Genomic DNA, 23,103 nt, shown 5'->3' on the forward strand with positions numbered 1-23,103 from the left:
CGGCATACACTGGGGGGTAAAGAAAGGCCGGGGAAGGAACTGGCAATCCCACCCCATATACACGGTCTGCCTTGTAAACGTCGCAAGATGTCACCCTAAGAGTCAGAAACGACTCGCACTACAAGTGCGGGGACACCTTTACCTTTTACTCCAATATGTAAAGCTGAGATGCATTTCAATAGGTTATTTTCTTTTTTTATTTTATATATATTGTTTTTATTCATATGTGGAATAGTTTTTAGGTCAATGTGCTTTTTAATTTCTGACTTTTGTAGACAATGTGTATTTTGTGTTTTTTGTAAACTGCTTAAAGGTTTTGACAATTAAGTGGCATACAGATTTTATTAAATAAAATAAATAAACACAAATAAGATTGGCATGCAGAAGATCACAGCTTCAGTCCCTACATCTCCAGTTAAAAGGGCCAGGTAGCTGGTCATAGGAAAGGCTCTCTGCCTGTGACCCTGAATGAAAAGCCACTGCCATTCAGACTAGGCAAAACTGATGTAGATGAACAGATAATTTGACCTTGCATAAGGTAGCTTCCTGTGCCTTCTATGGAAGCTTCATTGACCCATGCAGGCCAGGACTATGCAAAGTTCTGTGGCACCAACATGACACAAAGATGTAACAGGGTCATGTCAACACAAGCGGCTTCTGCATACTTTTCCTCTTGAAAACCCAGGGCTTTATGGAAAATATACTTTTTGTGTACTGAGACGCAAGTGGTTTTATATGTCCTTTTTTATAAAGGAAGTACACTTTTTTCTATAAAAATGATGAGAACTGTTTGATTTCTCCATTGTTTAATATAAAAAGAAGTAAATTAGTATCTCTGAATCCAGTCAAAACATTAAATCTACACTGTGGATGAACACTACTGAGAGTGCTAGTAGACCTTGTAAATAACTATTGTGCATCCCATCATAATTTTGTCATATCTTCCCTATTGGATCCAGCAGCAATTCTGGTTATTATACAGCCATGAGAGTGGCTGTATACTATAGCCAGCGTGGATTTTTCACATTCTGCAATGTTAAATTGAAAATACCCCCATGTCATTCTGATGCTTCCCATAAGCTCATTTCAAAACAAACCTCTTAAAACTTACAGTCCTGAACTCAGAAATGCTTGCTTAACAACCCTCTCAATTTTCATGGCGATACACAAAAGGGTCAGAGAGAATAGAGAGTGCAAAGTCTAAAATGAGAGAGAGAAAAACCCAGAGCCCTTTTGGATTTTTTTTTCCTGAGTTCTCATAATCTGTTGAAATTCATTAAAAATCAGCCATGTTCACAGAGTACCTGTAATCCGAATACTGACCTTGCCCCATACTCTAACCTTCATCTTCTGCAGTTGAAAAGTTAAAAAATGCCTGGCTGATTTTTAATTAATTTAAGAAATTTTGGTTGGAACCATATGATAACGCGAGGCATGCTCAGTAAGAACCTACTGTCAGTGTTCTAAAAGCCTAACAGCTGCTGGGCTTGGCTAATCAGAGGGCCGCACCCACACCAGACTTGATTTCACGTAAGACAGTCATGGCTTCCCTCAGAGAATCCTGGGAAGTGTAGTTTGTGAAGGGTGCTGAGAGCAGACTCCTATTCCCCTGACACAGCTCTAGTGGCCAGACTGGTTTAACAGTCAGCCACTCTGATTGAAGGTCTGTGAGGGGAACAGGGCGTCTCCTAGCAACTCTCAGCACCCTTCACTAACTACACTTCCCAGGATTCTTTGAGAGAAGCCATGACTGTCCAAAGTGAAATAAAGGCCTGGTGTGGATGTGGCCAGGGACAGCTTTGGTTTAAATTTGGGTGGGAGGCTACATGTGCTTGCTGTAGAATAAAAAGATGAGTGAAACGCTGAAAAGTAATGATACTGTTCACAATGTTTTCCTTTTGGAAAGGAAATGGTTTTCCCCTCTGCCCAGTGCCCACCCACCCAATCTCCTCCCCTCCCCCTGGTCAGTGTTGGACTACAACCTGGGAGACCAGGGTTTGAATCCCCACTCAGCCATGAAGGGCCTTGGGCCAGTCACTGCCTCTCCGCCTCAGAGGAAGGCAATGGTAAAACCACCTCTGAATACCATTTACCATGAAAACCCTATTCAAAGGGTCATCATAAGTTCAGTCGACTAGAAGGCAGTCCATTTCCATTTTCAAACATGACTGCACAGAAATAAATCCCATTGAACTCAAAAAGTATGCAAATGATCAAACTAGGGTTGCCAGGCCCAGCCTCCAAGAGGTCTTCTGTATCTTTAAAAGTTGTGCAGGGGGAAGGGAGAATTTCAACTTGTGGTTTTTCCCATTACGGTGTTGCAAGAAAACCTGTACTTGGCTGAATTTTCTCTTCTCTTAAAGATACAGAATAATTCTCAGGCCTTCTCCCTCCTATTCCCTCCCTCTTGCCCCTCCCCTCCCCCTTCCTTTGCCTGTGAAAGACCAACCCAAATGGTGTTGGCATTTTGACAAATTTGTAGGGCAGTACAATATCTCAGAGAGGAGGTCAGGACTCCTGCTCCCCTGGTGCATTCACTATAGCTTCCCAATTTCCCTGCTTTTTAAAGTTTGATAGAAATATCTGTGGGCTATAGGTACATTCTTAAACCGCAAGGTTTTTTGCCTATTAGTGAATATCCTATTTCTTGTTACTGGAAGGATAATCAGAATGTACAGTGCTTTTGTTGAAGCAACATCATATACTAGAAAGTGTCTTTTTCATCATGTAAAGGCTTAACATGGCAGATTTTAATGAGGTTTACACTTAAATTAGTGCCATGAAATGATGCAGTGTTTCAATATTGTATTGTATAGAAATATAACTGCTTTAAGCCCCAACATTATTCTCTCTCCCTCTGTATGTGTGTGTGTGTGTGTGTAAAACAATTCTGCATGTTTACAGTGAAGAGACTAAGCACTGGTCCGATGTCAAGCACAGAACACTGCTTAGGCAAACCAAGAAATGAAAGTCACAGACGAAGTGGGAACTTCTTACTTTTAGGGTGCAAATCTCAGATTAAGTAACAATTAAACTGAATAGCATTTACTTTTCAGTAGATATATATAAGAACTTGCACTGTTAGGCTACAATCCTACCCATATCTACCTGGGAGTAAGTCTCATTTAACTTAATGGGGTCATAGGCCTATACAGAATTGCACTGTTGATTCCCCCCACCCATACATCAGATCTTGCAGTTTTGCAGTTTTGTTTTGTAATAACTGTAATAAATGGTGAGAGGTTTTAAAAATAATTATAACTACAAAAAGGCTTAGCTGTGCCACCCTTCCCCAGAATCAGGTAAACTCACAATGGAACTGACAACTCTGTCAAATAAGCACTGCCTCCTCTTCTGAACATGTGCAAACCTGTACAGACAAGGGACTATCTCTGTGAAGAAAAATGTTTGGCTTTCCCTCTTTCTCTTCAGCAAGAAGTCATGCAATAAATGAAGCAACAAATGTTCTATTGTTAAGGTGGAAAAGGGGTATGTTTATGAGATACCAATTGGAAATAAATTAGGGTTTAGAAAGGATGACACGGAGCACGTACTGCACAGCAGAAAGAATTCTGGTTAACGGCAATACCATGCAATGATATTCCGCATACTGGCAGCAATGTCAGGAAAGGGGAAATCTAGACAGATGGCAGAAAGGAGAGAGGAGAGAAAGATGTAGCTAGGAAGGTATGAGGTCAGAATGCAAAGGCAGAAAAGCACAGGATGTGCCCCAGACGTATGAAGGGATAAGGCCAGATGGCAAGGTTTTGGGGAAATCTGGACCAAAACAATACTAATAATCTCAATGGAATATGTCTCATTTCTGACACAGAACAAAACTTCAACTTAGATTGCCCTACATTTTGAATGATGACTTAATTAATTAGTTAGTTAATTAATTAATTAAATCATATCTCACACCTTCCTCCAAAAGAGCGAGCTCAGGGTGGCAAACATGTCAATACTAAAACAATATGATCAAAACTTCTAAAAACATTTAAAAATCTTCTAAAACAGTTAACACTCTTAAAAACAATCACCTACTCTCAAACTAATAATTTCAGGGTTGCCAGGGATAGGGCTTTCAGTCATTATATGCCTGAATAAGCAGGAATGTTTTTCAAATTCTCCTAAAGGTTAACAGTGAGGGAGACTGCCATACCTCACTGGGGAGGGCATGGGGACCACCAATGGGAAGGCCATGTCTTGGGTCACTGCAAACCACGTAACCTCCAGTGGCAGCACAACCAACGGGGTCTCCTCTGCTGATTGAGATGGTTGATATTGGGGAAGGTATTGTTTTAGGTACTTGAGTTCCAAGTCATTTAGGGTCTTGTAGGCTAGTACAATAAATAGGGCCCAGTGCTCTCAGGACTGGTGATACCTTGTACCATCAGGCTGCCCCATTTACCAACCTAGCAGCCACATTCTGCACAAGCTGTAGCCTCTGGACTGTCTTCATGGCAGTCCCATGTACAGCACATTACAGCAGTCCAGGCAAGAGGTCACCAGAGCATGGATGGCCATAGCTGGCTAGACACTGATCCAATACCTTCACAGTCTCTCCTGATTGCGATGGAATGGAGAGAAAGACCTGTGTGTCATCAGCATACTGCATACTTATACTGTTCCTCCATGGAGCTTAGAGTGGCATATATTTGGGTTTTCCCACTGTATCTTCACAACAACCCTGTGTTAGGGAGGAAAGGAGTGGGGAAGAGAGAGAGAGAGAGAGAGGTCCAGATGAGGTTCCTCACTGTATCCTGAAAACAATCCAGAAGTGGGGGGGAACCATAGGTTGCCTGATTTGGATGTCAAATTATGGTAATCTCAAACTAAGGAAGGGAAAAAGGTGGAGTGGATAACCCTAAATCTAAGAGGAAAAAGTGAAGGGAAAGAGCAAGCAAGCCTAGAGGGCAGTCCCAGTGTTTTGAAGTCTGAATCGAGCCTCTGAGAGCCTGCCTGGATAAACCCTGTGTGTCCACTCATTTTATTTATTTATTACATTTATATACTACTTTTCCTGGTGACCTCCTGACTGGACTACTGTAATGTGCTCTATGTGGGGCTGCTCTTGAAGACAGGAGCTCAGGGTGGTATGGGTGGTTCTCCTCGTACCATTTTATTCTCACAACAACCCTGTGAGGTATATTAAGTTAAGAGATAATAACTAGAATGGCAGAATGAGGATTTGAACCTGAGTCTCCCTCAGTCCTAGGTCACATCCATATACATTTAAAACATATCCCTCTTAAAGAGGTATGTGTTAAATGTATGGTGTGGATGTAACCCTAGCCTAACACTACACCACTTGACTCTCATGCCAGGATGCTTGAATTCTGAATGCCTGAAAAACACGTATTAGTCATCTGTCAACAGGCAAATCACCCTATTGTACTTGCAATAGAGAAAATAAAGGATGTGTTTGATATTACCCTAGCCCTCCTCTTTCCACTGAGGTTCATGAGAAAGCTGTGATTCGAGCCTTTGGTTGCTGCTTCGGAGTTGAATGTGCAGTGGTGACCTTGAAGTGTCTTTGCTGCCCTTGATGCCTGGGGCAGTTGCCTGCCTTTCTTCTGTTGTCATTTGTTGCATGCCCACTGACCACATAAATAAAGAGCATTATTAAATAGTCTAATACTGTAGTCCATGATCTGGATGGTTTTGGGTAGTTAAGTGGTACTTCCATGACACTGCCTCTTTGGGGTGTGTAAGTTGCTTGCTTGCCATCCTCATGCTGTACCATACTTCTCTGCCACATTGCTGTGGCAGTCATGCCATCCAGACCACTGTGGTCTGCTTATGTTGCACTCACTTGTACTCCTGTGGTCTTGATGGCAGTAATCTATGACTGTCGCTCTCCACAAACCCTCTTCAACACTGGGACAAGGTTCCTGTTTTGTTCAGGAGGCTGGCACTGAACAAATATTGCACTGCACAAGGCTGATGTGCTCACTTGCTCGCCCTACAGGGAAAGGTGGTAGTGCATATGAAGGCATGGATAATAATAGTTGCTCTGGTTTCATTCTTGTTGGGGTTCCCACATGGCGATTCCAAGGGTGCACTGAATGACCTGCCTACTGCCACAGTGGCAGCTCTTTGATGCCAGGTAGGATCACAGCAATGCACGGGCGGGAAATCCTTTTCAGCCCAAGGCCAACATTACCTTCTGGACAACCTGGAGGAGGGGGCATGCTAGTGGTGGAAAGGGTCAGAGGCAAAAGCGGTCCGGGCAACAAATGCAAATTTTGCCTTTGTATGGTAGAATTATCACTAGAAGGTAAAATGATGAAACTGAGGTTATCATACTTTGGACACATCATGAGAAGACATGATTCACTAGGAAAGACAATAATGCTGGGGAAAACAGAAGGGAGTAGAAAAAGAGGAAGGCCAAACAAGAGATGGATTGATTCCATAAAGGAAGCCACAGACCTGAACTTACAAGATTTGAACAGGGTGGTTCATGACGGATGCTCTTAGAGGCCACTGATTCATAGGGTCGTCATAAGTCATAGTCGACTTGGAGGCACATAACAACAATGGTAGGCTAGTGTTACACATACTCCCACAACTCTGTCTATCCTCCATCCAGACGAGCAAGAGGCATGATCAGAGTTCAAGGGCACATTCCAGCCAGGCAACAACACTCAAAGAAGGTGCAAAATGTGGCTGATGAGGGGTGCGGCCTGGGGAAAGGGGTGTGGCTGAGAAAGAGTAGCCTGGAGAGAGTCCGGAGGAACAGATAGAAAGGCTTGGGGGGGGGGCATATGGCCTCCAGGCCTGAAGTTCCCCATTCCTAGTCTAGTGGCTTATGTGTCAGACTGGAAGGACGCAAACTCAAATCCCCATTCAGCCATCAAATTCACTGGGTGACCTTTTGAGCCATCACTGCTTCTCAGCCCAGCCTTCCTCACAGGGTTGTTGTGATTATGAAAAGGGGGCAGGGGGGAGCCTCTATTGTTCCTGAATTCCAGACATTTATTTTATTTTTCAGCAAAGAAGAATCACAGCTACTTGGGATGGGGGAGAACACACACCATCAAAAAGAATATTGCTTTGCGACCTTTTCAAATGCAGCACAGGCTGGGGTAGGGACTCTGGATAGCTTTCAGTAGGTGTTCGCCTTTAAAATCTTTCTGACTCAACCCCAAACATTTATGCTTCAGGGGCATTTGGAATTAGTTTTGTTTGGTGGTGAAAGAGCGCCAACCAACAACCCACATGGGCGGCACAGCTTTTTTCCTAGAAAACAAAAGGCTCAGAAAACAAATCATCCTTCTCCCCCCCTTTTCTTTTGCCCCTGGACTTGGGTGAATTTTAAGTACTTCATCAATACACTGCAGCTTCCCCCCCCTTTTTTATTTATTTATAGGAAATGCAGAAGCAACTGGAAAGTTCAGCTGGAGCCAGATCACTCCTGGCTTCCTCCCTCCCTCCCTCCCTCCTGTGAACAGCGGCTTTTAATTTTCAAAAGCGCTGCAATTGCCTGGTGTGGTTTGAAGAGCAAGGGTGCTCTTCTCCCTGCTGATGCCTCTGCTGACGTCAATGGCATTCTTATCATGCTTAGCGCGACATCAGAAACCAACCCTCAGAGGCTACTCTTGTTCAGAGCACTTGGGCTTCTGATAATCTCCGGACTGGATCCTGCTCTAGCAGAAGGGATTGCACAGACTGCTGTAGTCTCTAGTAAGTACACAATGCGGAACGGAAACAGCGATATTTTTTGAAAGGGTTACAGAGAATCCACGTTTGTTTTTTAAGCACTGTTGAAAGTATTGTAATTAGCAACATTACTGCAGTTTGTGCATGGCTAAAAAGGAAAAGGAAAATAAGCATTTCAGACCAATGTGCTGTCTCTCCCTTTTCTCCTGTCGCTAATATACAGGTTTCTGCGGACACAGGGTAACTAAATTTGGAGCTCAGATGTACTTGCAGCAATACAATTTGTTTTCCTTGAAAACAGGATCGGCAGGTCTGGTGAGTGAGTTTTGAACCTGTGACGTTCTGAAATCTGTAGGTTTTGGGAAGCTTAAAATGCATACAGCAATGATGTATGGATCAGAACGCTTTCTATGGGCCATGTGGAAATATTTTATATAATTCCTGCATAAAGGTGGCATGTCCACATCTGGACTACAAAAGCATTTGTTCACTTCACACAGGACACATGTGCTTATTTTATTAAATGCTGGTAGGTAGGTAATTGTCACTTTCCGCTCAGCTTAGAGTTCTAGTGCCTCCCAATTTGAGATCTGGATGCATACAGAAACCTGCCCAATTAAAGCTATAACTCTTGTCAGGGAATTACCTTCCCACCCCCAGTTATGTAACGACCCCCATCTTCTCCCTTCCTAAAGCCCTTTTGCATCCACATGCCTGTCTTCAAGCTGATGAGGCTCTCTTTTACAGCTCAGTCAAGTGTCCCAGACTGAAATCAGTATTCTCATGCAATGAGGTGTTTGGACACTGCTGATGCTGGATTTTGCTTTTAAGTTCCAGTGAAAGAGACCAGTTTCAGGATTCAAACTTTGATCTCGCATGTTTTATCTCTTCTTACTAATTCTGTGCTCTTTCAAAACTCATCCCCTCCACACACCAACCCACCCAGTTTTAGTCACTGTGTGGGGTGTTTGCTTTTTTGTTGTTATATACGATTTGCAGACTGTGACTTAACAGATGCATTTAATTTAAAATATTGGCTTATGAAGATCCCAGTCTGGCATTCATAGTCAGTGAACTTATTTATTATTTATTCATGCCATTTAGAACAGGACATAAGTAAACGAATTACAGAGAGTGGGCTTTGGAATACATTAGTGCCTTCCATGGGGTTGTTAACCAAGGATCTTACACTGCAATCCTGCCATGCTTTTATCTCACAGTACTTTACTCGTTAAATACCAACCCAAACATAGAAACACCTCTCCAAACATATTAGCATTCCTTGAACATAGGTACAGGATGCATGTTTGGCAAGCTGTATCAGCTGTTCTCAGTCTGGCACTGAAGTAAGATGACTGAGCCCAGAGTTACTGATTTTAAAATAGGGCACTATATCTCAGAGTAAGGGGCAATCGCATATATGTGCCTGCTTTGGATTTACCCCAGGGCAAAAAGGGATTTAGCTTAGCAGATCTGAAGAAACTTTCATGAGATTAGGTTCAGGTCCAAAAAGCCCATTGCAGTATTCATTTTCAGTGGTGCACACAGAGAAGGTTGTTTTATGAAAATCCCTTGCACAACATTCAGGTTTTGTGACAGTAGTATAGCTGATTGCTTGGCAGAGTGTGGGGTGGGGGAAGGGACAAACTATTCAAAAGTGAAAGTACATATTCAGAATTAGCACAGCAGTTAGAAAAGTCAAGGCCATTTATATACATAGATGGAGATATGACGTGCAACTGCAATGTCTGCAGCAGAAAAGACAAAAAGGACAAAGCCGGAGTGAAGCTTTATAAAATTAAATCTCTACTATGTAGCTTGAGCTGGAAGATGACAAAATGTCAAGGGTTTGAAAAAGCAGAGCCCAAAAGATCAGGAGAATGGCAGTTTTCTCCAGACATTCTATACGTGTATAGAAGAGCTACAGTGCTTCCAGACTACCTGTTTATTGAATATTCATCCTGATTTGTTTGCAGGGAGAGTAGATGACGTTGACTATTTAATGAGCATTCATCCTGATTTGTTTGCAGGGAGGTAAGATGATGTTGCATCAAGGCAAGTATTATCCCACACTTGCTGGCACATTTTTCTTTTCCAGAGAAAGCCTTATAGACTTTACTACAATATGTTTTCTTGCAAAGAGGTCAAATGCATACAAAGACCAGACATAACAAACAGAAGAGAGACTGGTGCACAAACTATGTTTGTTCCTGAAGAGTGGAGATCTGGCCATAGCAATACATCCCTTCATTATATCATGTCTGGATTATTGCAATGCAATCTACATACAGCTGCCTTTGAAGAGTACTCAAAAACCACAGTTGGTCCAAAATTCAGCCAGACTGTTAACAGGGGCAGCATATAGGGAGAATGCAACCCCCCTTTATAACAGTTTGCTGTTTCTGGGCACAATTCAAAGTCCTGGTGATGATGTTTAAAAGCCCCTCGGTATGTCCGACATGCCCTGATATACACTTGGTAGGGTCCAAAGAGAGGGCATTTTCTGTGACCATGCCTAGACTCTGGGACTCGCTCCAGAAGGAGACATGTCTCAGGCCTTCTTTAATAGCTTTCCAGAAGCTAGCAAAACCTTTTTCTTTTTAAAGAAGGCTTTTGGTCTGTAAGCAGCATACACATATTACGAACGGGCTCTTTCAGAAGGAGTAAAACCCCATCCAAAACAGGCAATTGACCAATGATCTGGACTCTGGAATCAACTGCCTATAGCATTTCCACCTTGTTAGGATTCAGAGTGAGTTTGTTGGCACCATGTCCAGGCACTGGTCCAAGGCTTGCATGGCCTTTCCCAATGCAGATGTTACCAAGAAATAGAGCTGGATATCATCAGCGTACGGATGACACCACACCCCAAATCTCCTAATGACTGCTCCCAATGGCTTCATATAGATATTAAATAGCATTGGGGACGAGATGATACCCTGCAGCACCCCATAACATAACTGCCAAGGGGCCAAAAGACATCCACCCAATGCTTTTCTCTGAAATTGAACCTGGAAATAGACTCAGAAAGAGTGTAAAACAATGCATCTGATACCCATCTCACTAGTCAGCTCAGAAGGATACCAGGGTCAATGGTATCAAAAGCCACTGAAAGATCAAGTAAGAATAACAGGGTTGCATTCCCCCTGGCCTTCTTCCAATAAAGCTCATCCATCAGGGTGACCAATATCAATACAGTCCCATAACCAGGCCTGAACCCAGACTGAAATGGTCAAGATAATTTGTTTCATCCAAGAGTACTTGTAATTGCACTACAACTGTCTCAATCACCTTTCCTAAAAAGGGAGTATTTGTAACTGGGAAGTAGTTGTCACAAACCAGTGGGTCCAGGGTGGGCTTTTTAATGAGCAGTTGAATCACCATCTCTTTCAGGGCGGCTGGGAGCACTCCCTCTCACAAAGACACAGTGACCACACCCTGGATCCACTCAGTCATATCCCCTTGGCAAGCTTTAATAAGCCAAGAGGGTCAAGAAGATATGTTGTTGATCACATTGTTGCAAGTACCTTATCCGTGTCATCAGGCTGCATCAACTGAAACTGATCCCAGGAAGTTGCAGCAGACATTGCACTGGACACCTCAATGGGGACTACAGTAGATGTGGATGGGGCATCAAGATTGCTACAGAGGTGAGCCTTGCAAACAATTTATAGTGGGCTTCCGAAGGGTCTAAATCTCCATTTCCTGGAGTAGATGTTAACAGACTCTGGACAATATGAAAAGGTTTTGATAACTGGTATATTGAAAGTTGTGTAATTGATATTTTAAATAGTTAAATTATGGTTTGATTTTGTTCTTAGCTCTCTTGAGCTCTTTATGAGAAAAGGTGGGGAGCATATGTTTTAAATAAATGAAATGTTTACACCCTGTTAGGATCTAAACCCTATTCAGGCATGCTGCTCATACATAAAGGCTATGGGCAAGAAGGGGAAGTGGGGACAAGCACACTATGCTCCCCCACCCTTGTGAATTGGGGGGTGAAGTTTAAAGCAGGAACTGTCCTCTGCCATTAGAGGAGAACCTGTTTGATGGTGGTGCCAAATCTGTGGAAAGCCTGTGCTGGGGAGACTCATTAGCTAAATGTTCACAGCCTATTTATTCAAGCCAAATTTTAATGTCTGAGAGATTTGTTGACTCCTATATAATGCATACACTGGAATTGGGTATATTGTTTTTATGTTTTTGTTTGTATTTACAGTTTTTAATGACTGATGCTGTTATATATTGTATTTGGAGGGCTTATGAGTTTCTGTGAATATATTTAACTGAGAAACAGGATTAAAAAAGATCTAACAAGTAAATAAATATCTCAATTATTTTTCTAAAAGATTGTCCAATTTCCATGCTGAAAACATTGGCTTGGAAATACTGTTCTGTTTCTGTGCTCTGTGATAATGGACTAGAAACTGAAGCTCTGTTGCTGTATTAGTATTTTCACTCTGCGTGGAAAGATGACATTCACTCTCCACAATTGTTTCCAAAGCATTATTAACATCTACGGCTCCAGTCCGATATATCAGGGGTGGAGAATATTTTCCAGGCTCAGGGTCACATTTCTTTCTGGAGAACCTGGGGGCCCCATGAAAAAAAAGGGCAGAGTAATGGAAATGACTCAACTTTTTACAGTAGGCTACATTCTAGCCACACAAAACCTGGAGTTTTCTGCCTGAAATCTCTCCACCTTCCAAGCTAGCCAACAAGATGCAATATCAAAGGAGACATTCCAGTAAGGCAAAAGTACTCAAGGGAGGTGTGGACCAAGGCCAATGAGGGGCTGCGGCCTGAGGAGAATCCCAAAGGCTGGAAGGAGAGACCTGGAGGGTACGAATGGGCCCATGGGGCAGAAGTTCCTCATTCTTGCTATACACATTTATTTGCAAGTAAGTCCCCCTGAGCAACCAAACTGTGGTCTGTCAGCTTCATTCAAGGGATCTGTGACTTGCCTACGGATTTGTGGTTGAAGATGGGAGATGGTACATCCAACATATTAAATATAGTGATTTTAACTGAGTTTATATTGCTCCTTTTATTTCTTATATTGTATTTTATTGTACTACCATTTGAATTCTATAGAATTCATACTGTAATATAATAAAATACAATATATAAGAAATCAAAGAAGCCAAGCAAATGCATCTAGCCCAGCACACAACACAGAACAATCATTAAGTGGTCCACCAAGATTGTCAGCAAGTGTCCATGGGCAAAAAAGTTTGGGAACCACTGCACTTGAGCACTGGAGGACTTGCTAGTAAAGGTGTACAGGACCGCATTGTAAAAACACCATGATTGCCAGGAAGATTGCCAATTCAGATTGGAAAACCTTGCGTTACAATGAGCACACAGTGGCGTATACTACATTAAATAATAGTGGGAGCAAGTGTAGTGTAGTGTCATTGTTGGGCTTGGGACTGGAGAGATCATCAGTAGAGCTCCGTGGGAGACCTTGGGCCAGCCACCAACTCTCAGCAACCTCATCAGGTTGTTGTGAGGATGAAATTGGAATACGTTTATGGATGCTGCTTTCAGTTGGGGAACATATGGGATACAGATGTAATTCTAAACATCACCAACTTACTTTGCAATTTTATACATGTCTACACAGAAGTAAACCCTACTGAATTCCAAGGGACTTACTCTCAGGTGTTATGAATGGAGTGGGGAACATTTTTCAGACCAAGGGCAATTTCTGAGCAACTTTCTGAGGGCCACATGCCCGAGACGGGTGGGGCTAGAGGCATGTGGAGCAACAAATAAGGCGGAGCAACTCATGTATATTTGACCTTTGTGCAATAGGCTAGTTTCTGCACATCCTCCCACACTCCCCCGTATCCTCCTTCCTGGCAATCAAGAGGCATGATCAGAAGTCAAGGACACATTCCAGCCAGGCAAAAACACTGTGGGGATGTAAAGCAGGGAGGAGAGTGCTTTGAGGAGAGTTCTAAGGGCCAGATAGAGAGGCCAAGAAGGCTACATTCAGCACACACACACACACCGGGCCTAAGACTCTCGACTCCTGAGTTGTGGGATTGCCGCCCAAGTGAAAAATATGTGTAGGTTTTATGATAAAAAGTCCTTTAAAGCCAATATAAGTCCCATTTGGTTCTTCTCATCTGCTACAGTTCATGTTGGACAGTTTTGTTCAGGAAAGCTGTCTGATTTCTTCAGCAACACTCTACTATTGCCTAACATCTGTAATAAGCTGGCACTTAATTTTAAAAGTTCAGAAAACATGGAAAACCAAAAGAGCTAAACAAATTATAACAGGCTGACAGTATTTGTCTGAAAACACCACATGTTCACAAAATGATGCTCCATCTGGAAAATCTTAGCTTGTTTTTGCTGACACATTACTGCCGGCAGCTCATTATTCCATGTTGATGGAGCAAAGGCGACATGAGATGTCAAATGACGAGACCAGACAGGAACCCCAGAAGCAGTCAAGCACACGCTCAGTACTTGGACTGAATTTTCATTCCAGTCTATGTTCACTCTCAACATCTTCTTTAGTTGTGATAAAAGCAAGAGAACACCCTTTTCACAGATTGAAAAGATCTAGTAATCTGCTCTCTGGAAGCACGCCTTCCTAAGTATAGAGGCAGAGATGGAAGATGATCTAAACAATGCCAGTCCTGGGCAAGGGAGGCATGGTACAATCTGTCATTAGTCTCTCCCCCCACCCCTGAAAAAAGAAGAGTGGATCATTCTCCAGCAGGGATGGAGAACCTGTGTACCTCTGCATGTTGTTGAACTCCCAATAATCAGCCCCGACCACTATGGTAAATGGTCTGGGGCAGAGCTTGGAAAAGTTACTTTTTAAAACTACAACTCCCATCAGCCCCAGCCAGCATGACCACTGGATTGGGCTGATGGGAGTTGTAGTTCAAAAAAGTAACTTTTCCAAGCTCTGGCTGGGGTGACAGGGGCTGTAGTCCAACAATGTGCTTCTGAATGCTTCTGAATACCAGTTCCTGGAAATTGCAGGAGGGGAGAGTGCTCTTGCATTCATCTCTTGCAAACTTTCCAGGGGCATCTAGTTGGCCACTGTGAGAATGGGATACTGGACTAGGTTCCCCAACCCTACTCTATAAGAATGCTCAATGGAGTATACAAATGTAAAAACCCAATAGAGTGGAAGAGATGTTGGCATCTCCAAAGGTGGACACATGCATGTTCCAGAAGCCCAACAGTTGGACTCTAGCTCACTTAAGGCAAGGTGGGGAATCCTGTTCGGCCCAATGACCACATTCCTTTCTGGATAACCTTTCAAGGGACACATGCCAATGGTGGGCGGAGCTGGAGTCAAAAGTAGATAGTGCAACAAATGTAGATTTTACCTTTGGATAGTAGTCTAGTTTCTATACACACACCTTTCTGTCTTCTACCCAGGCAAGCAATAGGCTTTTGTGACCCCTCCCAGTCGTGCCAAAATTTGTTTTTTTCAAAATAATTTTTTTAAAGCTTGCATTAACTCCTCCCCCTCAATTTAATAATTCAAGGTTTTGATAGAATGAAATGATGTTGTTTGTATTAGTGTGCTGCCAAAGTTTCCTGTAACTGTTATGGGGGTTGTCATATCAAAGAAAAAGAGATATATATGTGGTATGATTTTAAAAATGGCATAATATATTTATGTAAAATGTGTTGTAAGTTGCTTGGGGACTTTTGGGTAACAAGTGACTAACAAGTCTAAATAATAATAATAATAATAATAATAATGATGATGATGATAATGATAATGATAAAATGATTTAAAATAGTGTAGAACAGCTAGTGAGAAAGCCTTCTGGAAGGGAGGCTTGAGAGCCACAGTCCTCACCACTCCCATTTTTACATGTTGGCCACACCCGCTTTGAAATGCAGCTCCCAGAAAGATTGGCTGTGGATCAATGTGACCCTTGGCCCCAAAAAGTGAGCCACCCCAATGCATGTAACCAGCTAGCCACTCCTGGACTATAACATTTTTTAAAAAAATAAGATAGAATACTGCAGCAACCACCATCAGTTCTGGTGGGCATCCCGGCCCAGGTGCTGATGTGGGAGTTTGTTTGCCACTACTCCCAACACCTGTCACTCTCTGGGTGGTCATCCCCCCCCCCGGCTGTCGAGCCCTTGACCTCTGCCCCAAGATCTAGTCCTAGCTGCACCACTGACTTCAGGGTAGATTGCAGCTTTCCACCATTTCTGCTGAACTACTGCAAAATAATGTTTTGCACAGACGTCTTCTCAGCTCTATATAGGGGAGCCAGGTGAGAAAGTGGACAGGGTTCTTGCACCTTGAACAGAAGAGGGAATTTCAGCAGGTGTAGTTTGCATGACATGCAGTAACTGCCCTGTTGAAATCCCCTCTTCTGCCCAGGAGCTCTGTCCCGCTTTCTCACCTGGCCAGCCTAGCTCTATGGTGAATTTTAGTACAGCAGAAGATGGATTCATGAAATCAGAATTTATATGACATTTTATTAGTAAAATAAAAAAATACTGTGGCTCATCAGCTTTACGTAGAGAGCACTCTAGGCAATCAACTCTAAGCTGATAGATATTTCCATTCAAAGAGGGTCAGGTCAGGCCAGGTCAGGGCATGGATAAGACCCCTGGCAAAAGCCAGATGTCATGCATAAAGCAATATCAAAGTTCTGGGAAGGGCTTTCAGAACACCAGAGTACACAATCCTAAAGAGAGGGTTGCTAGCTATCCTGTGTACTTTTCACCTGAATTTATTTCTTTCTCTTTAAAAATCAAATCAAGTTTGGATAAAGAAACCATTTTTCACATGGAAAACTACACTTCATAGACAGAGGAAACTATTAGCAAACAAAATAATTATTACTGTGTCTTGCTCACAAATGCAAACCCAGATAAACTGTGGCAGAAAAACCAGCACTCTGGAAACCGGGTGGTGGGGGTGGAGAGAGAGAGTGAGAGAGAAAGGGAGAATGTCCTATTGCAGCTGCTGAGGATCAGCATCTGGAACCTTTTACCCATCAAAGTGAAAGGCCCAGAATATTACACACAGTTCCATCATCAAAAGTCCTGCTCAGTAACATGATAGATGCAGTTCAGAGTCTGGCCAATGGGACTGTCCACTCGGTCGTGTCCTCAAACAACCTTCTCCTGATTCTCCACCAAATATACAGGAGAAAAAGTCATGCTGTATATTTCTTCCTTGTTCAACAAAAGAGACAATATCTCTCTGTTCCCCTTCTCTTCTTCAGCAATTTCCCTTTTCTCTCTTCCTCTAACCTTCAGCAATCTTTCCCTGAAAACCGTTCCAACACATTCCCAGATCTGCCACTGGATTCTTTCCCACTTGGAGCTCTCTCTACCATGTGTCAGACCTTTCTACACCCCATGAATAATGTTTGGCCAGGCGGAGTCACTTGGTCATGTCAAATGGTTTTCAGGAGATTTTCCGTAACATTTGTTTTGGCACAGACCACACTAGCCTTCTCCCCCCATTCCGCTGTAAAGTTATTAGGCTAATGGTAAAGGGCTTAGTATGAGGGGAATTTTAACAGGTCAGGCTAATTGAGTAGTTCACTTGCACAACTTGACCTCTGAGTTATTTCCTGTTTCCCAAATACTGCAAAAAGTTCACAGTTCATTTGGCAATAAAAGTATCACACAGCTGTACTTCTATAACATTCATCAAGGCAGACAAAAGAAAGTACTCCTTCACACAATCCAGAAATGACCAATGCCTTAAATAGCTTTAGAAGGGGATTAGACAAATGCATGGAGGTACTGTCTATGACAGCCAAATGGAATGTCCAGATCCCTCTGGACATTATTCATGTGATTTGGATGGGGAGACAACTGAGGTGAGCTGTTGCCATCTTGTCCTGCTTGTGGGCTTCCCACAGGCACCTGGCTGGCCACTGTGAGAAGCCGGATGCTGGACCAGACATTCCCTTGCTCTGATCTAGCAGGGTTCTTCTAATTTATATTTACACACTTCTTTTCCCATCTTTGAGCAAGAATATCCCACCTATTTCATATGTTTTCATTCCCTCTTGCTTTTTTTTACAAAAGAACAAGTGAATAATCTTTCAGTACCTTGAAATGCTACACACTTGAGCAAAGTTTGTTTGTGGAGAAAGAGAAGTGGATGGATTGATTACTATGAGATCCTTGAGAGCTCTTTAAATTTTAACTTCAGTAAGGTTGTATGGTCTGGTCTCAAAGAACTGTTACAGCTATGATGGTGTGTGAAAGGCTAACCTGTGTTGACATGTATGGGGCACTGTCAAGATTCGTTTGACTGTCTCAGTTCATGACAGCAGAGCTAGACAGCGTCATGCACTGACAAAAACCTGTGACCACCACCCCAGAAAAGGTCATGACCCCTTGCCCTCCTTCTCTCCCCATAATTTCAAAGAGCTCTTCAGTTGTTCCTCTTCAGAACTAGACGTCACAACAGTAGTCTGTCCAGCAAGAAGACAAAAGGTGATGTGGATACTTAGAGAGTAAATTTCCAGTGAGGCCTAGGATTTTTAGGTAGCAGACATACATTCATATGTATATATGCCTGTGTATATTAGGGCTGCAACTCAACTAACTGCATTTTAATCAATGAATCACATGGCTTTTAGGCTGCAATCTTATACCCACTTATTGGAGAATAAGCCCCACCGAACTCAGTGGACCTCACTGAGGTTCGGGGGTCTTACTGCCAAGTAATTCTGCATAGGATATAACTGCATGTAGGGAAATATCTCTAAAGCAAGGAGTATATTTTCTTTGCCCTTAGATTATGCACACATTTCCAGGAGGAAGAGATATCCCTTCTGAATGTGAGAGAGAAGGGGGTAATGCCTCTTTTTAAATGGTGCTTACTGTCTGTAGATTTTTAAATATATATATTAAAATATGTACATTTAAAACATCTGTTCCCCAATTAGTATCAGGTGCATTTTTTCAGTCGTTTAATTGATTAATCTAAGTGATATACAGTTATACACACAAAACTTTCTTAGACCCAATAATCAAATAGGCAGTTGGAACAACCTCAGGGACTAGACTTGGGCTACAATCCAATACATACTTACCTGGAAGTAAGTCCCATTGAACCCCATGGAGTTACTTCTGAGTAGACATGTATTGGATCGCAGTCTTGGTTTCTAGCCCAGGGAAATGCCCACACAGGCTAAACAAATGGCCAGCATGTGCATACATTTCAAGCTGTTAAATTTAACTCTTAAATTTCAGTCCATCTGTTTAATAATGCTATACCTGTTTAATAATGCCATGTTGCACTTTTCTCATAGATCTAGGGACTTCATATGCATTTTGCAAAGCAACTTTTTTTTTGTCTTTAAAATTATTTAGGGGGGAGGCAGTGGGTACCACCATCAAGTACTGTTTTGTTTAAAATGATGTGGGGCCACTAAATCTTTTCCGTTTTCTGTTCTCAAGGCATTACATCCCGCCGAAATTCACAGCAATTGTATCTGCTAACAAGAAAGGCAGCTTCTACTCTCTGTTGCCCCCTCGTGTATTTATATGTGTACTTTACTATTTGTCATACAAGTGGAGAAGGCAAAAGAGAGAAAGTGCCCTCCTTTCCATCCAGCTAATCAATTTCTTCTGCAGCCATATATGACCCATATCGAAAGCTTGTACAGATAACATGAAATCTGGGGATAATCAATGCATGGTGGGCAGGGAGTGGGATTGCACCAGCACACCCTGCAATCAACCACCATTTATTGATTAGGTCTAAGACCTGATCAATGTGTGGAAGTTTGGATTGGGATCAACTGTCCCTATCCCACTATCTCCCTCAAGCATTATCCCTAGAATTCATGTCATCTGTTCAGGGCTAGGTTATTTAGTGTATATAAAAACATTAAAGCTGCAATCCTATACCATTTACTTGGGACTTACTTCTGAGTAGATATGTATAGGATTGCACTGTAAGTCTTTCTTGTTGTCCCCTATTTACTTACAGAACAATCCTAACCATATCTACTCAGAAGTAATTCTACAGAATTCAATAGGATTTACTGCCAGGTAAGTGGGATTAGGATTGCAGTCTTACTTTTTTACTTACATACAGTAATGTGAGTGCGGCTCTGCTAGCACAGTTAGACTTCCACTTCCTACGGTCCCTGCACCGCCTCCTCAAATCTGCTCCAGAGGGTCTTCTAATCCTTTGGATTTGGGGGGCTCATTGGGTGGCAGGGGCAAAGAAGAGGAAGGTAACTTCAGCCATTATGTGAGCAGAAGCTTCTTCTGCGTATGCACAGATGCAATGGGATTTTACCCTTATTTAACAGTATTTGTAGCTGGGGTGAGGAACCTGCAGCCCTCCAGATGTTAGACTCTAACTCCCATTAGCTCCAGCCTCGCATGGCCAAAGGTCAGGCATGATGTGAGATGTAGTCCAGCAACAACTGAAGGGCCTTATACAAACATTATCGGCGATGGGGTAGGGGCTTACAACAAGAAACAAGACCATTTAAAATTTAATAACAAAGATAACAATAGAAATATAAATGCAGCACAAAGTCACATCGAGTAGACAGATTAAAACTAAAACAGTCTAAAATGCCAGGAAAAATAAAAAGGTCTTCTCTTGGTTCCAAAATGACACAAAGGCACACACCAGGTGAACCTCTCTGGGGCAAGCATTCCACAATTGGGACACCACCATGAAAAGGTGCCTCTCCCCTAATCACCTGCCTCACCTCACTCAGCAGGGACACTCAGAGAAGGGCCTCCAAATAAGATCTTGATGTCTGGGTAGATATATATGGAAAGAGATGCCCCTTTGGTATCCTGATCCCAAGCCATGAAGATCCTTAAAGGTCAAAACCAGCATCTTAAATTGAGCCGAGAATCAGACTGAAAACCTGTTAAGATGGTGAGGCAATGGTATGATGTGCTCATATTGCCCAATCCTAGCGAGCAGTTTGCAGCCATATTCTCAAATAACTGACATTTCTGGACCATTTTCCAAGGCAGCTCCATGTACAATGCATTGCAATGTAGTAGTAGTGGTAGTTGTTATTTTACGAATTGTTGAGGATAATTTAAACCGGCAAAAGCTGCCAACTGCTCACCTCAATACACCCGGGTAGGAGTGCGAGCTGAGAGAATCCCAATTACCCGTTTGAACTTTTGTCTAGATACCAAGTAAAGACACAAACTACTTCTTGATCAAAAAGGGCCTCAATCTTACTCGGGCACAGCAGTCTGGCAAGAATGAGAGCACCTGTTTATTTTTCACAGTTGCAATATATAGGTAACAGTATCATACATGACACTTGCCAGAGTAGTAATGAACAGGACAGTCCCTGGTCCTGAAGAGCTTACAATGCAAGTATCAACAACTTGAAAGAGAACAATGGGAGGGTGGAAAGAGGAAGAAAGGGAGAGGCAAGGGTTAACAAGGGATGACTGTGTGCAAACATGGTTGCTATTATCATTTGGCCTGTGTCAACTGCAGAAAAGATCAAGCATAAGAATGCCTTAGACGTCTGAGATTCTGACAGAATAATAAACTGTTCCTTACTTTTGTTTGCCCTCTGCCGTCTAAGCACAGACATTTTAGATATTCTTGCCATTTTCAGTAATAGCCCCAATTATTCTAGGCAGTACTGCGTGCAGTTGCAAACATTTTCCCAACTTTTGCTGAACTGGGGTTGAGATTGTGGAAATATCCAAAAAAGGAGACAATACCAGACAGCTGCTTTCACTGGGAGAAGTTGGTTTAATCGACAGTACCCTAAATGAAAATGGTTGTGCAATTTCACTTCCCCCTTCTTTTAATCAGATATTCTATGCATGGAAGAGGCATACAATGACTGCATATTAAATTTAGAAAATGCTGCTGAGCACATGCTGGAGTCATAGTTTGTCAGGGTTTTTTTCTCTTTAATCATTACAAATGTGTTAATTGCAAAAGCTTTCACATGGACTCTAGCCCACCTCGTTAGATGCATGAAGTGAAATCTTCATTGGCATGTCTATAAAGGATAAAATTGTAAGGTGGGAGTTGAATGGCAACACGTGATGCAAAAACGGCAGTCACTGATAATTAGAGCTTAAATGGATGTTAAATACGAAAACTTTTTTCAGTAGTAGATTGGCAATAATTTACTCAGCATTGTTGAGATGATTATATTAAGTAGTGGGGCATGAGTCTAGTCCCTGAGGCTGTGCCATTTGCCTGTTTGATAATTGACAAGAAACAGTCATAGATAGCACATATATCCTGGTATTGGTAGGCTAATTAATACAGGTAGTGTGAAAAAAATCCTTTTGTCTCAATTTAACTCATAAGAGATGGTGTGACTTGTTCCATGCCATGAAGCTCAATGCCATCTGTTGTGGGTTAAATCAAACAATCTGGGGCCTGTGAACCTTAGGGACAACCATCAGATCTATGTGGGAGGTGATGTTCCATGTACTATTTTGTACAGAAGTAAATACTGTAAGGATATAGGGCTACACCTTCTTACATTTTGCGATACTCTGCCAACAGGAGCATTTATGGCTATTCATCTGCTGGATTTTTAGCACTTAGTCAAAATGTGCTTTTTTTACAAAACGTGTGTTATGCTGGCTAATGGCTGTTGGGGCTTCATTTCTTCTGCTAGGACTTATGTTGACATCCTTTTTTGGGGAGAGGGGTTAATTAAGTTGCAATTTTGATGTATGTTTTGAAAGAGCTTTATTGTGATTTGAATTGCTTTTATTATGGATGTCACCACTTTAGATGCCAGATGACAGAGAACAGTCTACAAATCTGAAATCACCACCACCAACAACAACAACTGAATGTATAAGAAGACTGTCGAAGCCAATCTGCTTATTGATTACTGTGTTATTGGAAGTAATTATTATTATTATTTTTTATTATTATTTATTAAATTTGTTCATCACTTTATACAAAAGAAAAAGTCTCAAAGGAACTTAACAAGCTAAAATACCACAGACAAAACTATTAAAACCAGAAAATTTAAAACATTGAACAATACAAAAATATATAAAATGATCATCCAATAACATATTAATAAACACATGTCCTATGAAGATCTTAGTAGTCTGGCATCTAAAAACTGACAGTGATGGCACCAGGCATGTTTCCCTAGCGAGAGCATTCCTCAGATGGGGGCCACCACTGAAAAGGCCCGTTCTCGTGTAGCCATTCTCTGCACCTCCCTTGGGTGAGGCACATAGAGATGGGCCTTTGATGAAGACCACAGGGTCTGGGCTGGTTCACGCAGGGAAAGGCAGTTCATGAAGTACTGGGGTCCTGAGTTGCATGAGGCTTTTATAGGTCCAAACCAGCACTTTGAACTGAGCCCAGAAACTAATTGGTAGTCAGTGCAGTCAAGAAAATCAAGGAAAATGAACAAGGAACTCTAATGAAATTTTCTTAAGCCTTAGTATTTTTGCTTCAGTGCAAATAAT

At 42.2% G+C, this 23,103-nt stretch overlaps 1 protein-coding gene and 1 long non-coding RNA gene across 22 annotated transcripts in view; one reads left to right on the top strand and one right to left on the bottom strand.

Moving 5' to 3' along the window:
* The window catches only part of PDE4D (phosphodiesterase 4D), a 1,048,840-nt gene that overhangs the window by 125,521 nt on the left and 900,216 nt on the right, over nucleotides 1-23,103 (bottom strand). Inside the window, exon 8 of one of the 20 annotated variants that reach the window (XR_009761525.1) lies at nucleotides 4,553-4,690. The exons of 17 other annotated variants lie outside the window; for them this stretch is intronic. Coding sequence is in view for 1 of the 3 variants with exons in the window: in XM_061618600.1 (XP_061474584.1) it covers nucleotides 21,607-21,653 (47 nt within the window). In the remaining 2 variants the exon portion in view is untranslated. Of the gene's footprint in view, nucleotides 1-4,552; nucleotides 4,691-21,584; nucleotides 21,654-23,103 lie in introns of those variants that run through there. 2 more of the 20 variants (XM_061618570.1, XM_061618600.1) reach the window with 2 other exon arrangements.
* On the top strand, nucleotides 7,500-22,684 carry LOC133380741 (uncharacterized). 2 transcript variants are annotated; one of them, XR_009761527.1, is made up of 4 exons: nucleotides 7,500-7,689; nucleotides 7,889-7,980; nucleotides 11,059-11,315; nucleotides 22,406-22,684. It is a non-coding gene; the product is annotated as an uncharacterized LOC133380741 (long non-coding RNA). The 2 variants fall into 2 exon arrangements; XR_009761526.1 differs by lacking the exon at nucleotides 22,406-22,684 and adding an exon at nucleotides 9,642-9,699 and having other exon boundaries at nucleotides 11,059-11,956.

Source organism: Rhineura floridana, chromosome 1 (genome assembly GCF_030035675.1).
Source record: "Rhineura floridana isolate rRhiFlo1 chromosome 1, rRhiFlo1.hap2, whole genome shotgun sequence".
Taxonomy (NCBI): Eukaryota; Metazoa; Chordata; class Lepidosauria; order Squamata; family Rhineuridae; genus Rhineura; species Rhineura floridana.